The sequence below is a fragment of the Cyrtonyx montezumae genome, unplaced genomic scaffold (genome assembly GCF_038088225.1).
Source record: "Cyrtonyx montezumae isolate F1298 unplaced genomic scaffold, pur_monq_1.0 scaffold_1, whole genome shotgun sequence".
Lineage (NCBI taxonomy): Eukaryota > Metazoa > Chordata > Aves > Galliformes > Odontophoridae > Cyrtonyx > Cyrtonyx montezumae.
In genome coordinates, this window is record NW_027071825.1 from 6197003 (window position 1) to 6221264 (window position 24262).

General features: G+C 42.2%; 1 protein-coding gene across 6 annotated transcripts in view; it reads right to left on the reverse strand.

Moving 5' to 3' along the window:
* Positions 1-217: 217 nt before the first annotated feature.
* ELAVL4 (ELAV like RNA binding protein 4) overlaps positions 218-24262 on the reverse strand; it is a 59580-nt gene continuing 35535 nt past the window's right edge. For 5 of the 6 annotated variants that reach the window (XM_065739118.1, XM_065739109.1, XM_065739144.1 and 2 more), the window contains exons 3-7: positions 18526-18629; positions 9161-9314; positions 8549-8774; positions 7178-7216; positions 218-2976 (exon numbers count right to left, since the gene is read on the reverse strand). In XM_065739118.1, coding sequence (XP_065595190.1) covers positions 2649-2976; positions 7178-7216; positions 8549-8774; positions 9161-9314; positions 18526-18629 — 851 coding nt within the window. In that variant the 3' untranslated portion in view covers positions 218-2648. The remainder of the gene's footprint in view (positions 2977-7177; positions 7217-8548; positions 8775-9160; positions 9315-18525; positions 18630-24262) is intronic. The other variant, XM_065739136.1, reaches the window with a different exon arrangement.

Sequence of the window (24262 nt, forward strand, 5' to 3'; positions counted from 1 at the left end):
AATTTGGTCTTTGGTGTCAAACGTCTTAAATGGCAGATTCCTTCTCGCCTCCAGAAGGAGAAAAAACAAATAATGAATATTCTGAGTCTGGTTCAACCGAGACATCTGTCTCCGAGACCTCGCTTCCGAGATCAGACTAACAAACATCTCCCTCATTGAAGGTGTGGCTGGGATCACTACGACATCTCAACACGGTTAAAAATGTGGAAAGTCCATAGCCATTCTACACACTTTCATTTATTGTCTGGACAATTAAAGTACAAATAATTCAAACACAACAAGGTTATGAAAAAAACATTTACAATACTTTCCCTCAGAAATGATCTAAACTAGCAAGGTTAACATGAAGTCATTCATTATAACTAAAGTATACAACTGCCTGGTCCTAAGAAAGATTTTTTTAAATTATTATTATTCAGATAGTAAAACACATTGTAGAGAAAAGATTCTGACATGCCTTCCCCACTAATGCTTAGCAAATGCATCAAAACTTTCCCAGCAAACTGCGCTCATTCATAGCAGATGATGTATAAAGGTTTCCCTGAACATTGAATGAGTGTTCCTTTAAACTAAAATCTAACATTGTTAAAGTAAAAAACTGATAAAATTATGATGCAGCCTTTGCTTTAGTTATTTGTCTACTACAAAAGTTTGCCTCTTCAGTGTGAAAAAACAATACTTAGTCTACATGCAGTTAGTGGGTATAGCATGGAAAAAATGCACAAAATAAGCACAAGTTATAAATAACCATAACGTTTTATTACCATTAAGACTAAACTTGTATTGAAAAGATTTTATATAACAAGACAAGAAAAGCAATAGCAAATTTAACTATCAACTAGATTATGCATAGCGAGTAACTGTTTCTAGTACTCAGGGAAGAGCATGACCCTTTTTTGTTTTAAATATATAACCGTACAAAGCACAAACATACTAAAATGATCAGTGCACTGGACATGGGAGAGCACCCCCTCAGTCATTTTGTTCCCTTAGCTCTGTTTTCCCCAATCTGAATTACATTAAAATAAAGACCCAGTTGTTTTCTTTTCTACTGTGCAGTAAGAAAAAATATTCACAACAAACATGACAATATATCAAACAATATTTCTACACAAGTTACCTTGATACCTCTGTCACTTAAGTATCATAAGAAAACATTTTAAGACATATACAAACAAAACTAGCAAAGTGTTACAACTTATAATAAATTAACCAAAAGAAAAAATAACTTTATATATATATATATTTATATTATATATACACATACACACACAACAAAATGACACAATAATATGCTTCTTCCCATAGTTTAAGTAAACAAATAAGTAGACTAGCCAAACTAGCTATATTTGATTTTGGCCATATGCATCACATCGGCAATTAAATAAATAAGTGTTTCAAGCAACATAAACAGTGTTCCAAATGTGCCAACACAGCCCAATTATATTAGCATGGGCTATAAAGTGAATTTGAAAATTCTTAACAAATTTAAAGCAAATGTATTCTTTCTAAACACATTACATTTAACTATGATACTAAGATATGTAAATAATTTCGTAGCACCTACTGCTCAAACCAAGGAAGTTTTTGATCAAAATTAAGGTTTTTTTTTTTTAAACTTTTGTTCTGCTGATATCCCATACTGATGACTTAAAGAAAAACCATCTTGCAACTCATCTCCTTGCTTTTGGGTTTTGACTGTGGGTAACTGCGTGCCTGGGAAGAACACTCTCCCGTACTGTATTTAATATTTTTATTACATGCTATGAAAAGATACGAAGATCATCTGTTTGTAGCCCATCCTTCAAAAAACAATCTACTAATCCAGTTTAAAACACACATCTTGATCTCTAAAAAGTTACCAGTGCAGTATGAACATGACAAAGTTGTCAATTTCCCCTAAATTAGCCAGTCAAAATATTTTTTCTCAAATCCAGATTCTCTTGTAAAAATTCTTTATATTTTATAAAAATAGATTTTTCTTGAAACCCATTTTCAGCAAAGAGACCACCTCTTTGGCAACATTGTTAATGTTATTTAAATTGTTATGTCATCAGGTATCCCCCTCTACCCCATTCCCTAACAGAAGACTGTTTAGTTCACATGATATAAAAGAAAAAAGGAAAAATAAAAAAAGTTGCAAAATTATGTTCTTCTTTTTGCAATTTTTACTGTTCCTCTTTAATTTACCAGGGGGGTTTACCAATCTGATTAGATCAATGTTCTCAAAAGAAGAAAAGAAAAGAAAAATCTTTTTTCTCACTTTTAATCCCATTAGTTTGTAAAAATTGTTTGTTTTCTTATTTTTTTTTTTCAAATGAGTGAATGGTCATCTTAAAAAGACCCACCTTCAAGGAAGGTAGTAAAACTAGCTGGCCGGGTAAAAATCCCTGCACATTGTTATCTATGTATATTATATTCAACAACGACAGCTATGAAAGAACATTCAATGCATCAAAGGTTTTTTTTTTTTTCTAAGCATTATAAAATCCTTTCCTGTTCCTCACAGGATATCCAATGTTTTAATACTTAGGCAACACTGGCTTATAAAGTCCATGGTTGAATATAAGCCTTCAAGAGTTTTTTTTTGTTTTGTTTTGTTCGTATATATTTATATATATATATTTTAGTAAGTAAGGATATGAAATTCAGGATTTGTGGGTTTTATTGGTTTTAAAGGAAACTTGCAATACTCTGTCTCCTAAACGGTATCCATTAAGGCTGGCAATTGCCATGGCAGCTTCGTCGTAGTTGGTCATGGTGACAAAGCCAAATCCCTTGCACTTGTTGGTGTTGAAATCGCGGATCACCTTGACGTTGTTGACCGCTCCGAAGGGACCGAACAGCTGCCACAGCACACTCTCATCTGAGTCGGGGGACAAGTTGTAGACAAAGATGCACCATCCAGTTCCAGTGTGACCAGGGATATTCATTCCGACAAGGCTCGTCATACCATCAATTGTGATCGGAGAAAACCTACCGAGCAAAAAGAGGGGTCTATTCTAAATATATCTCTTGGCACGAGCTACATGGAACCAAGACTTCAAAGCAGATAATCCAGCATTAGCTTAGGTTCCCAATCCTAGCCCTGAAGGATGACCACACAGGGGTCTGGGTCTCTAACTAATATGGACGTGGAAGGGATCACTATTAGATGAAGAGACTGAATCTGGGCATACAGGCTCTTCCCTTCAAGGATGAAAGGTACTGAATCACACTTACAATCTGGTCTTTGGTGTCAGGCATCTAGAAGACTGTGCTTAGCATTTCTTTTAAACCAAAAAGGGTCTTCACGTTCTCCTTAAAAAGAGCTCTGTAGGAGTTTTCCACATATTGTGATCATAAAGTTTTCCTTTGCTCTGAAAGTTATCTAACACTTTACTTTTAAGAAGCTTGCTGTGCAAAAAACAGAGCCTTCAAGATCTAATTGAAAGATTAACATGAACTTCCAGTGTCAGGATTCAGCTGTACTAGGAACCTCTCCTGGCTGAACGTACTATCAGGGAGCTCTCCAAGTGGTAGATTTTAATTCTCCCCTCACAGCCCTTAGCTGACATACATTGGGGAAAAAAAAAAATCCAGTTGAAGTCCTAAAGCCAGTCAGCCACATACACAAAGATTAGGCATCAATCATAAAGCAGATCAATATAATTAGTGGGCATTTGTCAACTAATACCTTTACACTGTGAGACTCCATGTCCGTGGCAGGATCTTAGGCTCTTCAGATAGTCAGTGGAGACAGAGACAAGCTCCTAGAGATCTAACACAGAACTCTTACACCCCCTGCACTGCCTTTTGGGGCCCGTTGTGTTTATCTGAACACATGAAGCAGAAAGCTGCAGCCAGGTGGTGTGTTCATGGACAAAGAACCAGCACAGATGAGCACAGCCAGGGCAGGATCTATGGAGGACATCTGAACAGCCTCCTGCTCAAAGCCAGACTGCGTGGAGTGAAACTGTGCCTCACCCAGGGAAAGATTTGAAATCTCCAAGGGTGGGAACGTCACTGGCAGGGCCTCTGCCCTGGGTTTGACCGTCCTCACATTTCCTGCCTTATATCCCTGAATCTCCCCTGCTGCAGCCTGTTACTGTTGACTCCTGCTCTTCTGCAACTGACCTCTTAGGAAGTGATTAGCTTCATCATCTTCTAAATGCCCTTGGAGGTATCTGAAGACAGCAGTCAGGGGCTGAATTCTGCATCTGCCTTTCCTGAATTTCACCAGGTTCCTCCAGCTTGGCAAGGTCACCCCAGAAGCAGCTACAGCCAACAGCGTAAGGACTGCCCCTACTGCTGCACCACACCAGCACCGCCCCTTAACCATACAGGAGGTGTGCTGCAGCCTGTGACTCAGGTTATTAATGAGGATGTTAAGCAGTATCAGCCTTCAGGATCAACATAATTTTCCTTTCATCAGTTTAAAAAAAAATATGACACCATTTCTGAAGCTACACTTAGGGATATGTTTTAAAATAACAATTGCACAGAGAAAAAGTCTTAATAAAAATCCCGTTGCACACCAACTCAATAAGATGAGCTTTAGTACCAGAACTGAATAATAATTACTCCTCAAGATTTTGAGTGATGATGCAGGGAATGGAGGGGGGCACTCACAGCATCGCTAAGATGCTCATTCACACTCCTTTGTGCCTACAATGTCTCCACACCATTTTGACATCCGCACATTATGCAGTGTATACTTTAACTATAAAAGAAACTACATACTTGATGGCTGCTTCTTCTGACTCCCGATGGCACTCTGTACATGTATTTGAGGAAAGTAGATGCTCAGAATACGCATTCGGAGCTGAAGAACATCACTGGGGTATAACTATGCTATAAATGAGCAGTTTGCAAATGCTCACAGCCTTGGATCCTCAGACATACACAGACATTTGTAAAAACAGCTTATTAAGAATAAATGACAGTCTTCCTACTGAACTTCACTTTTGCAAGTGAACATCTTTCAGTTTCTCTCCCACATACTGGATCTAGCAACAACATCACAATGGTTTGTTCGGCAAGGCTCTGCAGACTTGCTCCTAAAGCTCTGGAACAGAGATGGCAGGACAAGGCCAGTTTGTGTGATCTTTCTGCCACCTGACACAGTGAAACTGCACAAAGGGCAGCCAGGACAGAGCTTGTACAAGCCAACAGCTTCACATTCCTTTAAAATCTGGAAGACGGAACTTAAAGCCCATCGCTGGTAAGTGCCAACTGTGCTGGTAGAACATGTAAGCCAGGAAACAGCTGACTATTTTCTGCTGTTTAAATTTAACATGAAGACAGCACTAATATGTACACAGTCCTGTATGTGACATTACTGAAAAGCCAGACCCAAAGCCGTGCCCATAATGGGCCTCCAAAAATTATGAAGTTCTGCGTGGATACAAAGGGTTACGGTTTCACTGAAGAGCAGTCTTTCCCCTGGAAGCCTTTAGGAGCTACACAGTTTTCAACTACCAATGTACCATGAGCACAGGAGCTACCAACTCCAAGAAAACACCTATGAAACCAGTACAAGTTTACTGACACAAACAACACTGTTACCTACTGCTGGCAGCAGAGCTGTGAATTACACACACATGACATGAAGTCAGTGACAATAAAACCTACGGTCCACTCCAGCGCAGCTCATCTGCTGTCTGTACTCCCCTAAATACAGGTGCAGGAGAACAAACTCACTCCTCAAACCCAGGAACACTACGTCTTTTATAGTCAGTTCCAGAAATCAGTACAGTATTTTTCTAGTGACCCTACACCCATAATGACAGAGTTTGCTCATAAAGTCCTCCTGCCAGGAGGAAAAGCACCCATTCAAAACACCTAAAGAACAATTATTTAAAGCAAACAAGCTGTTGCTATTTAAAGTTTATGCAGATGTATGACAAACAAGCAGGAAACCCATTTTCATTCCCTCTGCAGGTAATACAGCACCACAACTGTGTAGTCTCACCAGCTAGAACCAAGCACTGGTTGTCTTCTACCACATCAGTGCCATTCTGGAAAAGTAAAAAACCCAAACTTGCTGAACACCACCATCTTCTTGGAGTTACTCACACCTGACAGATACGTAAGGCTCAGAGTTCTGCAGAGTTTCTGGCAATTCATCAAGAGACAAAGGAGAGGGGAAGATGCAGGAGAAGCAGAGCGTGATAGTGTGCTGACACCACCACCGAGTACACAGTGATGAAAACAGTGCACTGATGACCACGAGAGCATGCAGGGGAAGTACACAGCCTGTTCTGACCACTGCTTCACTTCCAGGAACAGTCCTGTGATCTCTCTGCACAGCACTACCGTGGCAGTGGTTAGGGAGCATTCTCCTGTCCTGTGCTAGCTACAGATACTTACCGTACCGTTTACGGCATAAGCTTTGTAAAAAAAAAAGCTCAAACCATTGTCATGTGTGGTGAGCAGATCATTTCAGAAGATTAAGCAGTGTTTTCTCATCTTAACTGGGAATAGCTGGACGTCTTACATCAGGAGCAAGACTATGCCTTTATTCTGCTGTAAAGATCGCTTGCATTGAGGAGAAACACCAACAATACAACAACTCATTTTAGCTATCAGACATTGAACACTGATGAAACAGCATAAATGGTTACACATCAGCTGGACTTCCACACACAAGAACACAAACACATCACTACTTGAAACAAAAAAATAAATATCAAGCATCACTAAAATTTCAAAGTATTAAACCTGTAACAAAAGAAACGTAGGGCTGATCAAGGTGCACACAGCTACAGCCTGAAGTCAAACTTGCGAAGCCTGACAAAGGACAATGAAGGTCTTCACTGGGATTTGGGCAATAGCAGCCTAATTCCATTTTTCAGCTGTTACGTTCCACATAATCAAATAGATTTAAAAACTCAACAGTTCTGATTCTGAACCAAGTGCCATCTAGCAGGACAACTTGAGTTTGAATGCTCGTAGCTGTTGCACCAAAACCATTTGAGAAGCCCACCTGTAAATAAAAAAAGGTTGAAAAACCCACAGAATTTGTGGCCTTGAAAAGGAACAAAACCAACTGAAGTCCAAACTTAAAAAGAATTTGACATGCTGGTGGAAGAAAAGAAGGAATTAAAAAAAATAAAGTTACTGAATTAAAAAAAATAAATCGTAGCACCAATCTGTGCCAACACGGACATCTGGCAATCTGTGGAATTCTAATTACCTCTTTACGCCATAGGCCATATTAAGCAAATTGTCCAGCCTGAAAAGAGAAGGAGGGTCTTTGGGTTAATGTCTCACAGATGGCAAGATCGCTCAATGGAACTATTATTAATAGCGTTCCATTTTCAAAGAAGAAATGATCAACAAGTTTCCCACACATCTAAAGAGCCTTACAACTCGTGGCCTGCTTTGTTAAGTTTGAGCCTGTGCTTAAGTTTCCACCACCACATTTGAAGTAATTTTAATTCATCTATAGGCTTGAAAGACAACCTTACCTAACCTGGTTTGATTTGGTTTTCACAAGATCTGCTTTTGGTTTGTTAATTCAGACAGCATTAGAGAATTCTGCAAATAATTCAACTGTTCACCTTTAAGTTCACTTGGAAAGAAGGACACAATACAAAATGAATGAATTAAAAATAACTAAAATCAAGTTTTCCCTCAACATAGTCTCTCCATTAGGATACACTTAGTAACAGTGCTCCAAAATTCATCAGTCTGAACAACCACCAAGCTACGCAGAATGTATCTGCTTTCAGTAAGCCCCTTACCAACAGGACGCTAAGCTGCAACTTCAAGGGGCACAGCTGCATTGTACAGATACAAGAAACGTGTGTTTGCTTTTGAATCAAATTACTTTATGATCTTCATCCATTAGCACTTAGCCACTGAAAAACTAAAATAACTTCTGAGTAATTTGGTAAAGCTACTCAGTTATGGAAACGTTCCCTTTTTCCTCAAAGAGGCTTCAATTTGAACGCTCAGTTGCCTGAAAGTTATTACAAGAGCAACGAGAACATGGTGTATTGCAAACACTGGCTTATGTACCAGATGGAATCAATACTTCCTGGTATAGCTTTGGAGATATCTTCAGAATATATCTGTGGAAACACATCAAGCACTAATACAGGGTCTCTTCACAGTAAGAGCAGATATCTTAGGCTAAATTTAATGATACTGCTGCCAACTGGAACAGACTCAGCTTTTTTCCTGCTACCAATCCATTGTCATTAACATCAAAGTCTAGGCTGCATCAAAACTGTAACAATGCAGCAGAAAATAAAAGCATTACCAAAAAATTGCTAAGAACAGGGTAGTCACTGCTCATTTGATTATCAGCGTAACTTTGTTCTGTCCCCCCTTTTTCTGTGAGGCTTCACGAGATCTGATAGTACAGTACTTCAGCTGTTTTAGTAAATACAACATGACTACCGCTGTCAGCAAATTTTCCTCCTCATTCTCCAGGAAAGAATATTTAATTTTTACAAAGAAAATCAGGTCAGCCTACGCAACTAAAGCACATTTCTCCTGCACAGCACCTGCCCCGCATCATCGTCACTGGTACAACTTCAGTTCTTTTCCAGGTAATTACCTGAATCTCTGAGCCTGGTGGTGAAGCGGTCCAGGGTAGCGTCTGTTGGGAGACTGATACAGCTGTGAAAGGAGTGCCTGGCTTGTTTTCTGGCTGGGGTTATTGGCAAACTTCACAGTAATTGGTTCTGTAGCACCGCTAGGCTTCTGGCCATTTAGTCCCTTTATGGCTTCTTCCGCCTCTATTCTCTTATCAAAACGGATAAATCCCACACCTCGAGAAACCCCTGGGAAGCAGAAACATGCAAACACATGAATACATGCATGAACAGCCTCATCTATGTCACGATGAAACAACGTTCGTTTTGATTTAACACACTGCTTACAAATTAAGCTAAGTTCTACAAGGAAGAAAAATTCCATTTCCCAGTTGTGTTCTTTGCAACCAGACCCTACCATATTTAACAATCATCAAGAAAACATTGCTTTCCAACCCCTCATTAAAAACACAACCAAGTACAACTCTAAAGCAGTTACAACTATGGAGTACTGGATATGTATTTTTAACTAGGAAAAGAAAAAAAATCACATTAAAATCAACCACCAGCAAGCAATTGCAATTTTACCATCTGGGAAAAACATGCACACATCAGGGAAACTTTTTTTGTTTAACCTGTGACTTGATCAACCAGAATCCGTGAGGTGATGATGCGCCCATATTGTGAGAATAACTGCTCTAATTCTTTCTGGGTCATGGTTTTCGGAAGGCCGCTGACATACAAGTTCGCATCTCTGATTGATGCCGAACTTGGACGGGCATATGACACCTAGGGATTTAAGAAAAAGAAATGCCTGTTAGTAATCAGAGCTGTCTTCTACATTTTAAAAGCACAGGTTTCCTTTTCCACAAGCAAGGAACCCCACGTGCAGTGCAGCAGGCTGAATAACCCCGGAGCTGAGGTGCTACCTGTCAAAAACGCCAAACCAATAGAAACAGGAAAGGTTACAAGAACAAAGGCAGCTAGAGACCTTGACAACACACAAGGGTTCCTTAAGTGCAGGCACAAAATAGCTATTGTTCAGAGGTAGATTAACGTGCGACTTCCTACGCACTGCTTTGTAAATTTACCCCCATGAGTTGTGGGTGTGCGGGTGATGCACTGCACCCAATGTGGAATAACCACAGAACACACACAGCATCCTCAAGTTCCTGGACGCTTTTCTTCAAGTGTCTGCAACAAATCAGGTTATTTTCAGAGTGATCTGTGCTCTTTGTATTCTCACCCTGCGCTGGTGAAACCTGCTCCAGATGAACAGCAAAGCACCGGTGAAATTCAACTAAATGAACATCTGCTCAGGGAACTGCATACTGACACTCATTGTCATATCTGCAGTTTATCACAAGAAGCTCCCCTACGCTGCAAGCCCAAACCAGGCCATAAAATATTATGACCGAATAAACAAGAAAAGCAAGCTGAGGCACTGCATGTATGCTATCAAAAATTATTATATCAAATCCTTCAACTGCTCTTCTGCCTACAAAAACACCAATCCAGAGCTAAAAGAAAAATCAGATCTATAAATTGTAATCAGATCTATAAATCGCAGTATGCGCATGCAGAGCCCTCTGTACTATTAAGGCACACGTATTTAGCATAGCAAATTGAACAAGAACGCTCCCCGGATGAGGCCTAATTGCAAGCATTCAGCACAGATCACGAAGAATTACTTCCCAGCACATCTGAAACACAGTCAGATCTAAACCTGAATATTTTGCACTTCATCTTGATTTAAATATAAACAGATCGGTACATTCCTGTATCATGTCTTAAAATGCCTTCTGGAAGAAATGAGGGGTCCTGTCATGAATATAATGCTTTCAGTGATTGCCTTCCCCTCTTCCCCAGCCTCAGCCCCAACACAAATGATGTCAAATGGATGTCTTTATGTGTTTTATGTGTCAAAGAGTTGTCTTTATGCGCTCCACACCTAAAAATAGATGTTGACTCAACACAGAAAATGATGTGAATGACTAACATTTGCTTCCACTATCTTCTGCGCATAATAGCAGACAAACTCACATTTTAATATTTTTGGCAACTTCTTTATAACTTGTACATTTATATGTAACCTTTTCAAACTAACATTTTGAGAGAAGGCTAAAAAGAGAAGGCAGAAAAATTTAGGGAAAGAAATGCAAAAAAGAGGTTAAATAAAACGTCTGCATCGACTGAGTCGAGCTCAGGGGAAGCACACAGGCCTAACGAGCTGGGAAACACTTGACAGTGCTTGAAATCAGTTTTGCTGCGTGTGGTTTGGTGGCTTCACACTCATCCCTCGGGCGAGTACTGCTGCACGGCCATGATCTGCCATGGCTCTGGAAGACCAGCAGGCCCAGCTCCAAAGCCTCCCAGAGCTGTGAGACCTGATGCCAGGCACGAGGGATGGGACCAGGGTCAGCACAGGAGTTTGACAGCACAGCCACACAGCAGTCTGGAGAATGAGCCCCATGCTGGGCACAGAGCTGGGGCTGAACACATCTCCTGAGGTCAGAGAGGTGCTGGCTGCTGCAGCTGCCCATACCAATCCTCTCTGCACTCTGCAAGCACCTTACCTTAAGAGGGCACCACCAAGGTTCAGACACCTGCAGCTTAACCTGCTTCAGGAATAACAATTTAAGAAGCACTCTGGAGCCTCTCTGGAGCAGGGCTAGGGACCTTTCCTATTCCTCAAAACGGAGCGCTGCAAAATTAATAACGTTTCTAGGAAAACAGCCAGGGGTTTCCTTTGGGTTTTCTCACTCTGGCACATTCATTAACCAAATGCCACATTACAGGGAAGATGAAAAGTTCTGGGATATGCAAAAACACCCCATTCCAGAGCACCGAGTGCCTGACATTTTTATATAAATACACACCACACACCTCTGCGAAGGAAAAAAAGGCTCAGCTCTTTCCTTGTGAGCCGTGTAAAAACACAGAGCTAAGAGCCTGCATGCTCAGAAATTCATCTTCTCACAGTACACGTGAAGACGCATCACCACTCAGATCTAATTCGTATTTCCTCCCGCAATCAAACACTCAGGTTGCAGAGGAGCCTGGGCCAAAGAAAGAAGCTGCCAAAAGCAACTCAGCTGCCTTTAATATCAAGGAGAAAAGGTTGCAAGCTGAATGGACATGAGGCAGCAGCGTCAATTATTTATCTCCTTTTGAATCTTTTTCATCTTCCCTCTCAGGTCAGCCAATGACAAATCGATTGCTTACACCACACCATCCTGCTTTCAAGCAACTGTTCAGTTACTGCTGAGGACAGGATGTCTTCCCATGTATTAGCTGTACCTAAGGAAGAAAACATCCATCCCAACCCCTCCCTCCACCTGACCAATGTATACTATGGAAGCTAAAATGGGTACTGAAATCAGCTCTCATTTTATCACTGAACTGTGAAGCATGCAGGAAGAAGGCTGCATTAATTCTTTATATTTATATCACATTGCTCACAGCAGTGTTAATGCTCTATAATGAAACAGCGTGTTGAAAACAGAAAATGGAAATCTCAACCACCAGAAGAAACCATCACGAGCTAGAACACACTGAACTGCTGCCTGAACCAGGAGTTTCTCATCACTTGAGTGTGTGTCCATTTGTATGGACGTGGTACTGCATTTCACTACATAAGATCATTGTTTGCAAGGAAGATAAAATACCATCTGATTCATGCTACGGCTTACTGACCTCCAGCATTAGTTTCTGACTTATATAGAGAGTAACTGTGGCAAACAATATCCCAGCTAGGATAACTCTCATATGTGGCTGAGCATCAGGCTGTAAGGGCTTCTCTCCAGGATGAGCTGCCTTCTCAAGAGCCTGGGCTGCACTGCTCTCTCCAAACACTTCTGGGGAGGCACAGGTTCCAGTGTCCTGCAACTTTCACAGTCATGAACCGTTCTCTCTGCTCATGAGCAAAGAAGGATCTCCAAGTTAAAGCAATTACATTCCCTATTGATTCTGTACTACCTCCCAATGCAGAAAACTTTTTGAAAAATGTCTAACCTCCAGACTTCCCAGCACAGAAATTAATGCAGTCTGGTCTTTCCACGTCAGAGAGCCCACAAAGGCACCTAGAGGCATGAACGCATCCCATTTGTCTTCCAAGGCATGGCTCGGGATGTTATCAGCCACCATTTCAAGAACAATGCCCCTAACTGCTTCGCTGCCGTTTCTCTTCAAAGACTCCCTCAGCTCAGAGCTAATCCTGGGCTTGTCAGAGCTCTCACGGAACAAGGCACAGTGACCTCCTGGCTGCTGCCTGCTGCCTGCTCCAGAGGACACTGCTGCTAAGTGACATCCTGGGCAGCCTTCAGAAACTCCTGCGTAATGTCTTCAGAAGTACTGAGCTTCGCTGTGACCTTGATGTTTCTGAAAGGCTTTGTTTTGTCTGCATGATAAGCTCTCAGAGGTTGGACCACTGGCGTGATTTTTGGGGTGAGTCACTTCAGTTTTCCTTCAAGGTCCAACTACGCAAAACGAGGACAAGCCCGTCCTGTGCCCACCACCTCCTATGGCACTGGAATACACTGGAAGCACTTTAACACTTGACATGGTTTGCAAGCACAGTCTCACTTTCCAACCCTCATCTACCTAATGCCGGACAACTCACTGCAACCAGAAGATCCTGCTTCCTCACAGCCACTCACCCATACCTCAAACCTCTGTCAGAATCAAACCAAAAACTAAGATCTGGAATACCTTCATGTACAAGGCACTACCTTCCTGCTCACAGCCCTGGGCTGGGGATGGCAGGGGAGTGATGGGGACTCTGCAGAGTGACAGTGCACTTTACCATGAAGCTGTTCTGCTGGTTCTCATGACTGCTGCTAAGATGCAACAGTCCATCCCAACACTTCAGGGCAAGCATCCACTGATGACAGCCTACAGGCACACTGCCTGTATCATGAGCTGGGCGAAGAAATAATTGCTCTAGCTCTGCAGAATGAAAAGGAGCTCATTGGCAAAACTGAAGCAGTTAAAAAAGACATTTCAATTAAGAGCAGATGCACAAAACTACAGGTAAAGACTCTCTGGTGCCCGCTAAAGCGGCAGAGCCAAATTTGAACCTTCAAATTCACCCCTGAAAAGTCCTTCGAGCCACATCATCACTACAGGCAAAGGGATTTGTTAACCAGCACTGAAGTCCAAGCAAGAATGCAGACAGAAGCCCTTAAAGAGCAAACACACTGAACTTCCATCACAGCTTCCCACATCTGAAAAAAAACCAACCAAACCTTCCATCCAAGGCTTCACCCTCAAGTGCTGCAGTTGCAGCAGACACCACTCTAATGAGTAATCAGGATCGAGCGATTACCTTGATGACCAAGGAGGCACAGAACAGCCACGTCTCAAACCCATAGCTGCACAAACCTAACTCGAGTTTCCAGGGAAGAAAGGCGTGCACCACACGCTGCAGGGCCACGGAGCTGCACACACAGACCTCCACAGCCCCACTCAGAACCAGCACCAGTAACTGTCCCCTCCACAAGGAGACCAGGGGGGGCTGATCTCTGATGTCCTACAGTGACAGGACAGGCTGCAGCTTGGCAGACCACCACAGCACTGCACAGGCAGGATGAGCCCGAACGCTGTAGAAATACCCAGCCTTTAGATAAAAGCCAGAGCAACCAGAACAGCTGAGTAACAATGTTACTTACAAAAATACAGGAGTATTTTCTCCCACAGACCCATTCACTGTATTTTCAACTACCACCACCCTGTCCTATCAATCAGAACAGATGAGTAAAGCAGAAGTAAATGTTTCAACAGAAAAATAACAGTAGTTATAACCCTCATTATTTCTTCACTTAACTGAAAGTTAGAATAACCTGAGATGCAGAAGCAGCTTCTGACCAGAGAGGAATGATGCTATCTGGTTTGGTATTAAGCCCATCAAGGCTTTAATACAACCAGAAGGCACTGAGGGCTGACAGAACCCAGCTCCCTTCTCCCCTCACAGAGGGTTCTTTCCCCTCCGGCAGCTGGCACAGCACATGACCTGCTCCGGCAGGAGAACAAAACAAACCTTTCTCAGGCAACAGAGGAAAGGAAGGAGAAGGAGATACAAGACCTCACTTCAGGTGGTCAGCTGCTGTCTTTCAATTTCAGACCTGCTTCCAGAATTCTGTTCCGCCCTTGTTCCAGCATCCCCCAATGTGAACCAGGTCACCTGAATCATCGCTAAATAGCAGAACACTTCCTTCGTGTCCTTTCAGATGCTGCCCAGTTCTTTTCAGTGCAGTGCAGGATTTCAGCAGCCTCTGCCCCATGCACACGTTGTTTTCTGATATTTCATGCAACTGAATTGCGAGGCAATCTTCAACAGCAGCAGTGACCTTTCATACGCTTTTATGGATGGGCAAATTTAATTTCTAAAAATAGATTCAATTTCTGGAATACACATTTATTGCAACACACGCTGAATCCTCCCTCATTCTATATTATTTTGTAGAACTATGCCAATCTTTAGGTGTAAAAATGAAGTGAAGCCCTCTTCCCCCTCACAGAATGAGGGTGCTACAAAATGGCATAAATAAAACATGCCCTGCAATCAGCTGAGGAGGAACATAATGCATATAACCCTATTGCCACCGAACGTGTAACACTGCCTTCAATGCCTGCTGCCCCCAAACAGTCACCTGCAAATAGTCACCTCTCCACTTTGACTTGAAAGGGCCTCAATGACTTAAAACGCACATAAATATTTCAGCTACTTCAGTGAAAAGGGATTATTTACTGTAACAATGAAATAAAACACATTCCTTCCGATTATTTTAGTCCACACACGTGAGGCTGTGCTGGGCTGCTCTGCTGATCCTGCTGGAAGACAGCTCCTCCGGAGCCAGCATGGCCGCCCCGCTGCGCATCAGGAGGAAGAGAGAACTGTGCTGCCACGAGACACTGCTGAAGTGAGAAGGACAGGATCAGGGGACACATGCAGAACTGGGAGCTACTGAAATTATCATCTTTTTTTTCCCCTCATCAACAGAAATTCAGGCTTATAGGGTCAAAAAACATGTGCAAATGTGAGCCCCTGGAGCCAGCTCTCAGCCAGCCCAGGCACAGAGGCACAGGACTGCTGAAGCAAGAAGATAGGAGGGAGCAGACAGCAGGGCCAAGGTGACCTTGGGGTACAGAAGCGATCTGTGCCTCTAAAAGGCCTTGCACAGCTTATTTACGTGAACTAGCTATCCTAACAACTCTCAAAATGCAGCTGAAGAAACAGCAGTGCAGGCTGTGGCTACCCAGCACCCACAGACAGGCAGAGGCTGAGGGCTCAGCCCATCCATCAGCACCGCACCGTGAATCCGTTCTGCAGAACAAAAGCTGAGCTGTGTTCACAAAGAGAACAGCATAAAGTCACGCTCACTACTTTTCCCGTTCAATGTTATTTTAGTGTTTAAGTAACTTACTTTTAGCCTACAGAAATATATGCCACCAAATCCTTCTCTACGTGTCACCTGAGAAACTTTTTTTAATGCACTGGGGGTGAGTTAAACTGTAAGGGCATCCAGATAGACTAAAACAACAGGCTCTGGTGATCAGGTAGAGGAGCTCCAGGAGATGGCATGCTTCAGAACCTGGCAGCAAACCCCAGCACGCAGCTGGGCAGTGCTGTGTGGGAGCAGGAGAACACAGCAGTGCAGAGCACAGCTCCTCTGCTCCACCGCTCTGGGCTGAGGGGATACTGCTGGTGGCACAGGCACTGCAGGGAAGGGGAAAAACAGGGTTTGCTGCTTGGTTAGCACCAAGGGAAAAGCCTCCCTCTACCACAGTGCCAGGGAAGCAGACCTCATAAAACATTATTATTATTTTAAATGAGCAATGATACAATTTAGAAATAAAAAAAACACAGGTAAGGTGAGGTAGCCAAACACAGGCCTGCAATTAAGAACACAGAGGCAGCTGGTTTGATGTCCCTCTGTATAAAGGTTGGCTACTTCAAGAGAAGACTCTTTGGTTGGTTGTAGGTGAGAACATTAATATCAGAAAGTGCTCTGAAGAAGTCTACACAGTTTTTCCCAACACTTGAAGTTATGCAGCTCCTATACATGCAGGTTAGGCTCTCCCTGCTTATTATTAGATTTAATAGCTTTCAAGAGCCCAACAAAATGTCATGTGCTCCATAAAAGTCTAGCAGCTATTAATAAGCATGAAATAAACCCAAACCTAATAAGCTATTGGCATTCATAAAATTTGAAGGGAATAAAGAATTAAAGGAAAAAACATTTGGTCAAAAAAAAAAAGCACGGTAAGGTTCTGCCCAGCACAACAATTTCATTATTAAGGACAAACTATTAAGCCTTCCCTTTTTAATTCTGCAATTTAATTAACAGCATGCATGAGAAATGCAAAATCATTTGAGGAGTTTTTAGAGATTATTTTTAAGCTTACATGATTCTATAACTGCAGAATATCAAATCCAACAGCATTGCTCTGGCTCACAAGAATGACAAACGTACAACACAATCAGTACTTATTCAGGACAAGAAACGCAGCACTTATGATAAAGCTGAATAGTGTTTAAAATATGGATCAGTTTTTAAAGATCTAAAACAAGTGTGGCAATAAAGCTGTACTGAGTTTTTAAAGTATTTATGTACTAAGTATTAAGTATGTATTAAGTATTATAACACAGTAAGTGTTCCCAAAATACTTTACTTTTCCTGACAGCGTAAAAGTAGTCTGGAGAGCAACTTACTGCTCAACTTCTCACAGTAAGAAGAAAATGCTGAGTCCAAGCACGTTTCCACCTGCAGTGGTAGATAAGATGGGAGATTCTGCTGCTCTGCCATATGTTTTCCTGTTAATTTTTCTCAATTTAACTGCACAAAGACAGGACGAGAGCATGCTGATACACAGCCTGTATCAGTACCTAGGAGACTGACCTGCCTGGTCCAAGGAAGGCCTGGAATGAGCAAGTATGGTCCATGCAAATGCTCAAAGCCCTCAGAAACCTCTGTTCCTGACCAGTCAGACCAGGGAAGCTAGCTCAATTATTCTCAGTGATGTCAAGGAACTAAAAAAATTGCCTTTGCCTTAAAGGACACTACCTAAACCCCAACCTTTACAGAGAAAACGAGTACCGACCGTACGTTACTTCCTGTAAGACAAATGCATTCATGTTCCACGGATGCTTCCAAAACCAAATTATTCTCTTTTTACATTCTATAACATTTTTAGCTCTCAGAACAATTGAAGCACAGAAGAACATTTATTAACATTACAAATCCAAGTTCAGACTGAGGATGCTATTTGTTTGAGTCACATCTGCTGTCTGTTCCCCTTCACTTCAGCTTTTTGGTTCACATGTCCTAAGCCATACTAATTATCAGAACTCAGGATGAAGAAGTCTTCTGTAAGCTCTTCTGAAACAGCTTTATCAGGCAGGCAGGCAGCAAACAACGCGACCGTAGAAATTTGCTTTTCTTGTGAGACCACTAAAAGAGGTCATTGAATAACTAATGGTCTATTACAACAATGAAATGAGAGACTTCAGTGGGATCTCTAATCCCTCCAGCTTTTAAAAGAGTAAATCAGACTAAAGATGGGGAAACAGATTTTTTGAGAATGAAATATCTTCACTTGAGAAAGGTACCTTCAATACCTGCTAATGACACAAGCACCACCAAAGACTAATTCAACGTGAAGGCACCTCCCATTAAGACAAAAGAAAATGTGCAAGTTAATTACAAATACATGGTCCTGTATTTTACATCTGTTTATGTTAACAGCATCACTGCGGCTGTTCTATTCTACATTTAAATCTCACTGCAACATTTTAAGGGAGAGGAAGTAACAGGAGGCTCCTTAACAATAGCAGCAATTTTAGAGCAGAGAGACTTCATCTCCTTCACATCTTTCCCCTGTTTCAAGGAGGAGCTCGTTAGCCAAGTACCCCTTGCAATGACAAATTAAAGTAGCAGTGAATTGCCAGAAACTTTACCCTCCTCCTGAATTGAGCAAAAGGCTTTCTGTGTTGTCTTACCTTTATGGTTTTGGTCTGGAGTCTGAGTCCATTTAAAGTGTTAATGGCTTTCTCTGCATCCTTTGGATCAATGTAGTTAACAAATCCATATCCTAAACTCTGCCCTGTTGAAACAAGAAACAAGGAAAGAAGGACTCAGTTTTTTTTTCTTTTTGAAACACACAGATTTCAATAACAGGATCAACATTTTCTCTCACTGTTCCTTTCACCACTGCCTTCCCCTATGGTCTGCATGCCACTCTTCACTACTTCATTACCACCTGAAACTTTACTATAGGCTTCTGCTGTTAAAGCTGTTGCTCTGAAGATCCCACTTGAAAAATAGAAGGAAGCAAGCCCCACCCTTCTCCAAGAGGTCACTGTAAAGGTACAAGGCTTGACATCAGCAGAATTACATAACAGTTCCCAATAAACCTAACTGGATGACTTGCCAGAACAGTAAGGAGGCCACCACTTTAAAATTATAAACACAGAAATGCTACAGTTTTAAAACAAATCTATAGGTGTTGGAGGCAAAGCAAAAATTAGGAACGATGTTTTCACATCAACCTTTAGGCAGCTGACTGGGAAGCAGACAGCCGCCTTTACATCTCGTTTCATTGCTCAGCGAGCAGCCAGGAAATGGGAGGAGAAAGGACAGCTCTCGGATAAAAGATTGCATTAAAGCTTCCTCAGTGCATATGAGATGACAGCAAAAGCAAAACAGTACAACTGCTGCTGTGCATGGGATGGCAGGAGCCCATTTCAGCAGCCAAAATCATCCCAACAGCTTCTGTTCCTGCTGTTTGACTAGCCAAACCTTGCTCGTGTTTGCAGTGGGAAGAGGAGACCTGGTTAGCAACTCCAGCAGCAGCGAGGCAGCGCCGGCAGCACTATGGGAGCCTCATTCACACAGCAGGGATGGAGCTGTGTGTCTGCAAGGGGCTACAGAAACCTGTACCACACATCTCCTTCCGATTCCTAAGAAATATACTGCAACATCAGCTCTATGAATGCAGTACAAGAGCACAGCTTCCCCCTCCTTCCTCTTGTACCTCCTCCTGAAGGTATTGTGCATATTTGGAAAACACAGCAGTTCCTGTGTGTTTTCCCTTAAGACACACGTAATGAAGACCTCAAAGGCACAGAATTTCACTGCAGAAACCACACAAGCTGAGCAGGAAGCAGTGCCTCCTGCACCTTGACCATGCTGCTGCCCACATCCCTGGGATGTGAACGATCCCACAGCAAAAAGGGGAATGCTAACATCCCCCCCATGAAGGACAGCAGTGCCCATGGAGCTGGCTGGCCAGGCTTCCATCCACACAGCAACAAACCCAGCTCCCTCTCACTAGAAGAGAGCAGCAGCTGAGAAAGCAACCGTACATGGAGCGCCTCGATGTACCCTGCAGGCACGGACTCTGACTCCTCGGCACAAGGCTTTGTTTCTTTGTCTCCTGGACTACAAAAAAAGCATCTGTGTTTTTCCTCAGACACCACCAAAAATACAATGCTTGCTGTAACACAAATAGGGACTGCCTCCGTCTTGCAAAATCAGATCAAAGCACTAAAAGCTGCTAACCATGCTATGGAATACCTTAAAAATCCATGGAAACACAGCAGCTCGTTCCTGAAGTGCCCACATGCAGGCGTATAGGTAAGAAATGGCTGTTTCAAACTACAATATATTCATGGAACAATTTCATGCAATCAATTTAATTTCAGACAGAAGTATAAAAACATACCCAGTCCTCCTGGAAAGCTGAATTAATCCCAGCAGAAAATATTCTTACCCAAGTTATGTGGCATTAACCAAGCAGAAACCAAAGACTCTGAGCAGAAATACAGTGAAGATGCTCCTCCTGCTATGCCTTCCTCCTACTGCCTGCCTGAGGCACTTCATACAGCCCCAGCTCCCATGCACCTAAATGTACCAAATTCCTTAATGCACTTTGTTCAGAACAGCTCTAGGGAGAAGGGAGCCCCTCTCTAGGAAGCTACCCTTGCTCTGATAGAAGATTAAGGGAAACACAGGGATCAGGGCCTGGCTACCCCAAGTGCATTCACCTGCTCTTCCATCTCTCACACACTGACCCCCAGACAGAAGTTAGGACATGCCTACTCAGCACTCTGAACACTGAATTTCTGGTAATTAAAGAAAACCCAACAACTTGAGATAAAAAGCCCAAACCTCACGCTCTTTGCGGTCTGAAATCTCTGCGCTGTTCCTTCAATTAGCAAATCCCTGTTGCTGCACGAGGCCATATGCTTCACTTTGGACTAGTGAAGCTGAAGGGGGAAAGAAAATCTTTCCATAAGAGCATGCTTCTTCAGAAAGATATTCTGCTTGGACTACCTTGTGCTTTCAGGTACTTGGTATACAGTACATCTCACCTGAATGCCACTGTTTAATGAAGACAGACACACCTTTCCCAAAACATAAGAAATTGGAGAGAAAATAAACCCAGAACCAAAATCATTTTGTGCAGAGCTTTACGACTGCTGGCAGACACCATAAAGTTTTACTGCGCTAAACATTTACAGCTAAGAAGCAACAAAGAAAGATATACCCAGCTAAAAATATTATTTTCAAATTACTCTCAGGAGCAACACACCTTATGTCAGACAAAACAGACTCCAGAAATGAATAACTAAAAATTGTTACTGGGAGAAAATGATTTTATTTCTTCTCCGTATTCTGGAGAAAAATAAAAACTTATGTTTTTAATCCCTCCCCGTCACACATCCTTATTGCATATACTCAAAAAGGGCAACATTTCTTAGGACGCAATCTGGCACCACGAAGCAAGCAGCTGGACCTCTCAGTGGGATGCCACACAGGCACTGAAGTTCATTCCCATGCTGCACTTCCCAGGAACAGCACTGTAAATAGTAAATATTTTCTGTGACTTGGAATCTAATAGGTCACTGCATGCTGTGATTCAGTACGTAGGCAAGAGATACTTCTAGATGCTAAAACACCACCTTCCTGTAGCACTATCGCTGTTACTCTTTCATTACTTGTGAAACTTGTAGAAAATAAGTAGTGAATGAGGTAACAAATAGGTCCTGTTCATGCTAAAAGTGATCCAGATTTCACTGCCTTAAAATAAACAGTCACAAAACCTGAACACGAAGCCAAGTCCAAGCTGGTAGCATAAATACCCCATTTCAGAGTGGGAAGCCACTGAGATCACAGTGAAATCAGATAAGCAATGTGGAAAAATAAACATACCCCATTTAGAACATTCAACCATATGCCCTCAAACCTGCAGTTATTAAAAAAAAGCCCTACCAGATCAAGGCCTGCACTTGCCTTCTACCAGGCAGTCTGCTTGAGCCAATGCCACATTTGAACTTGAAGGGATGAAGGGGAAACAGATGGCAACGTACGTCGCAACAGGAATACCATCGGAAACTGAGGTAAATGAAAAGCCCAGAGAAAGCCCTGGCTGATGAAGTTCAGGAGAGCCCACTTAAAAAAAATAATTACGAAACCACAGGGTGAAAAGACCTTCAAACTGGGACTGATTCACTAGTGGATCTTAATAGTAATGGGGCAGACACGGGATGTATTATATATGCCTAAAGAAGCAGTATGAAGTGCAGCCAGAGACTCAGGTGGGCATTAAGCAGCTGCTCCCAGCACTGCTCGTGTTTAAGTGAGGTGACTGGGCTACCTGTGCACAACAGTCCTCAAAAATAACAGGCAAGTGATTCTCTTTTTCAGTAATTCTTAAAGCAAATTCCAGGAGCTTGAAGGAAAGAATCCTGCAACCTCTTTCAAAGAGGTCAGACTGGACAACCCAAGTAATTACAGGTCCATCCACCTAGTGCTGAGCAAGGCAAAGTTACAGAACATTCAATACCGGACTCCAATAATAAAGAATTAGTGAGGGGTAATATAATCAGTGTCAATCAAATTAGCTCTACGGAAAATAGATTCTGTCAAACTAAAATGACATCCTTCTTGATGAGATTACAGGGTGGACTTATGAACTTTAAGAATGTCAATTCAGTAGCACTGAAAGTCTTTGTCTTCTATAAATTGCTTGATTTGTTACTGCTTATTAATTGACTGAAAGTTAACATGGTACACATTAAATGAATTATAATATCAGCTGACATCTCAAACTAGGAGTTGTGAATAGGAAGTCAACAAAAAGACATTTCCCTGTCCGTCTCCTCTGTAAACAGATCTTGGCCCTGAACTGTTAAAACATTTTTTGTTGACAAGTAGAAAAAAACTCCTGGCTCCAGAAGGTTGCAAACGGCAGAAGGACAGCATGAGAGGAAATGAACCAAGAGGACAAAGCACAGGTACAAAGCAAGTGAAACTCCTCAAAGCATTCCAAGTAACCACATACCTTTGGACGGCACAAACCCAAGGTTACAGTCATGCAAACTACAACTTTCAGCATATTTTCCAAGCACAAACTTGCAAGGGAAGTGAAAGACTCAAATACAGAGATTATCAACCCCATCTCAAGCCTGCAATGCTGCTAATAGGGTTACAATGATTCTCGGCGGCATAAAAACTCCACACTCGAATAGGGAAAAAAGTAAAATGCTGTAATCCAACTTAGCTGCAGGCTTATCTGCTGTTCACCAGACCAGGGAACCTTGCTTTATGTTTCATCATGAATACCAACAGTGCCTTGAAGATGGTAGAGAAGAGCCACGAGAATGACCAGGATTGAAATGCTCCCTCAAATTAAAATAGAGATCAATCTGTGCCTGATCAAAAGAGATCACAGTGAACCTTAACAGCACACATAAGTACTTGACTGAAACAATTTCCAGCCCCCAGTAATGTCCGTTCTCTGGAGTGCAGAGAAATATTAAGAATCTACGGTCCCCACTATGAAGATTTACTCATGAAAACAGCAGAGAATAGGACAGCAACAATGCAAACTTCCTTAAGCTGTGTTTTTTGTTTTTTGTCTCCTGCCCAAATGTAAAACCTAATTAAAGCTGCCCGCCTGACAGCCATAACACGCACGGCACCGAGCGCCGATGCCTCTCTGTGACATGATATCTTCCTCCAGAACTAGGCCAAGTCTGACAGCTCATCTCGCATTAGCCAGGCAGAAGCCGTCAGACTGTAACAGCCTTCAGTCACTCTGGGTTTAGGACCACAGAATAAAATAATGCTCACCGCAGATTCTTCAAGGCTCCTGGCTCCAATTTCTGCCCACTTAAACCCCAGTCAACATTTAGGGAAGTGTTGCCAGGCTGAATGTATCTGTTGAAACAGCTGAGCTCAGCAACTGCTGTCCACAGGTGACTTTGATGCATCCACATGCACGCTTTTCAGACCTACCCAATGATCCCCATTCACTAGAGCTGTTCCCCAAAATACTACTGACAATAGCAAGAGAAGCAAGCAAAAGAGACGAGCACAATGAAAGAACTGCTGTTCCCTCCATCTTCTAAATGACAGCCTCAGAAGAGATTTGATGCTCAAGGTTCTGCTCCTGGTAGCCTTCTTTCAGAGCACAACCTTGTAAGCCTCCAATCCATTTCAGGAGTGCTTTAAATGCGTTCCTGGAAGGACAAAGAATGCCTGCAACTCGTACGAAAAGCCATATGAAGTAGGGGCTTTTGGAGAAGGTTATATAAATGCCACTGAGATGATGCATTCAAAATGTACAAAAAAGGTCAAGTGAATTGCCTGTATCTTTTATTTTTGTATAAAGTTTCTGAAACATTTAGCAACAAAATGCTGTTTACCTAGAAAAAGGAGATTAAATATGTA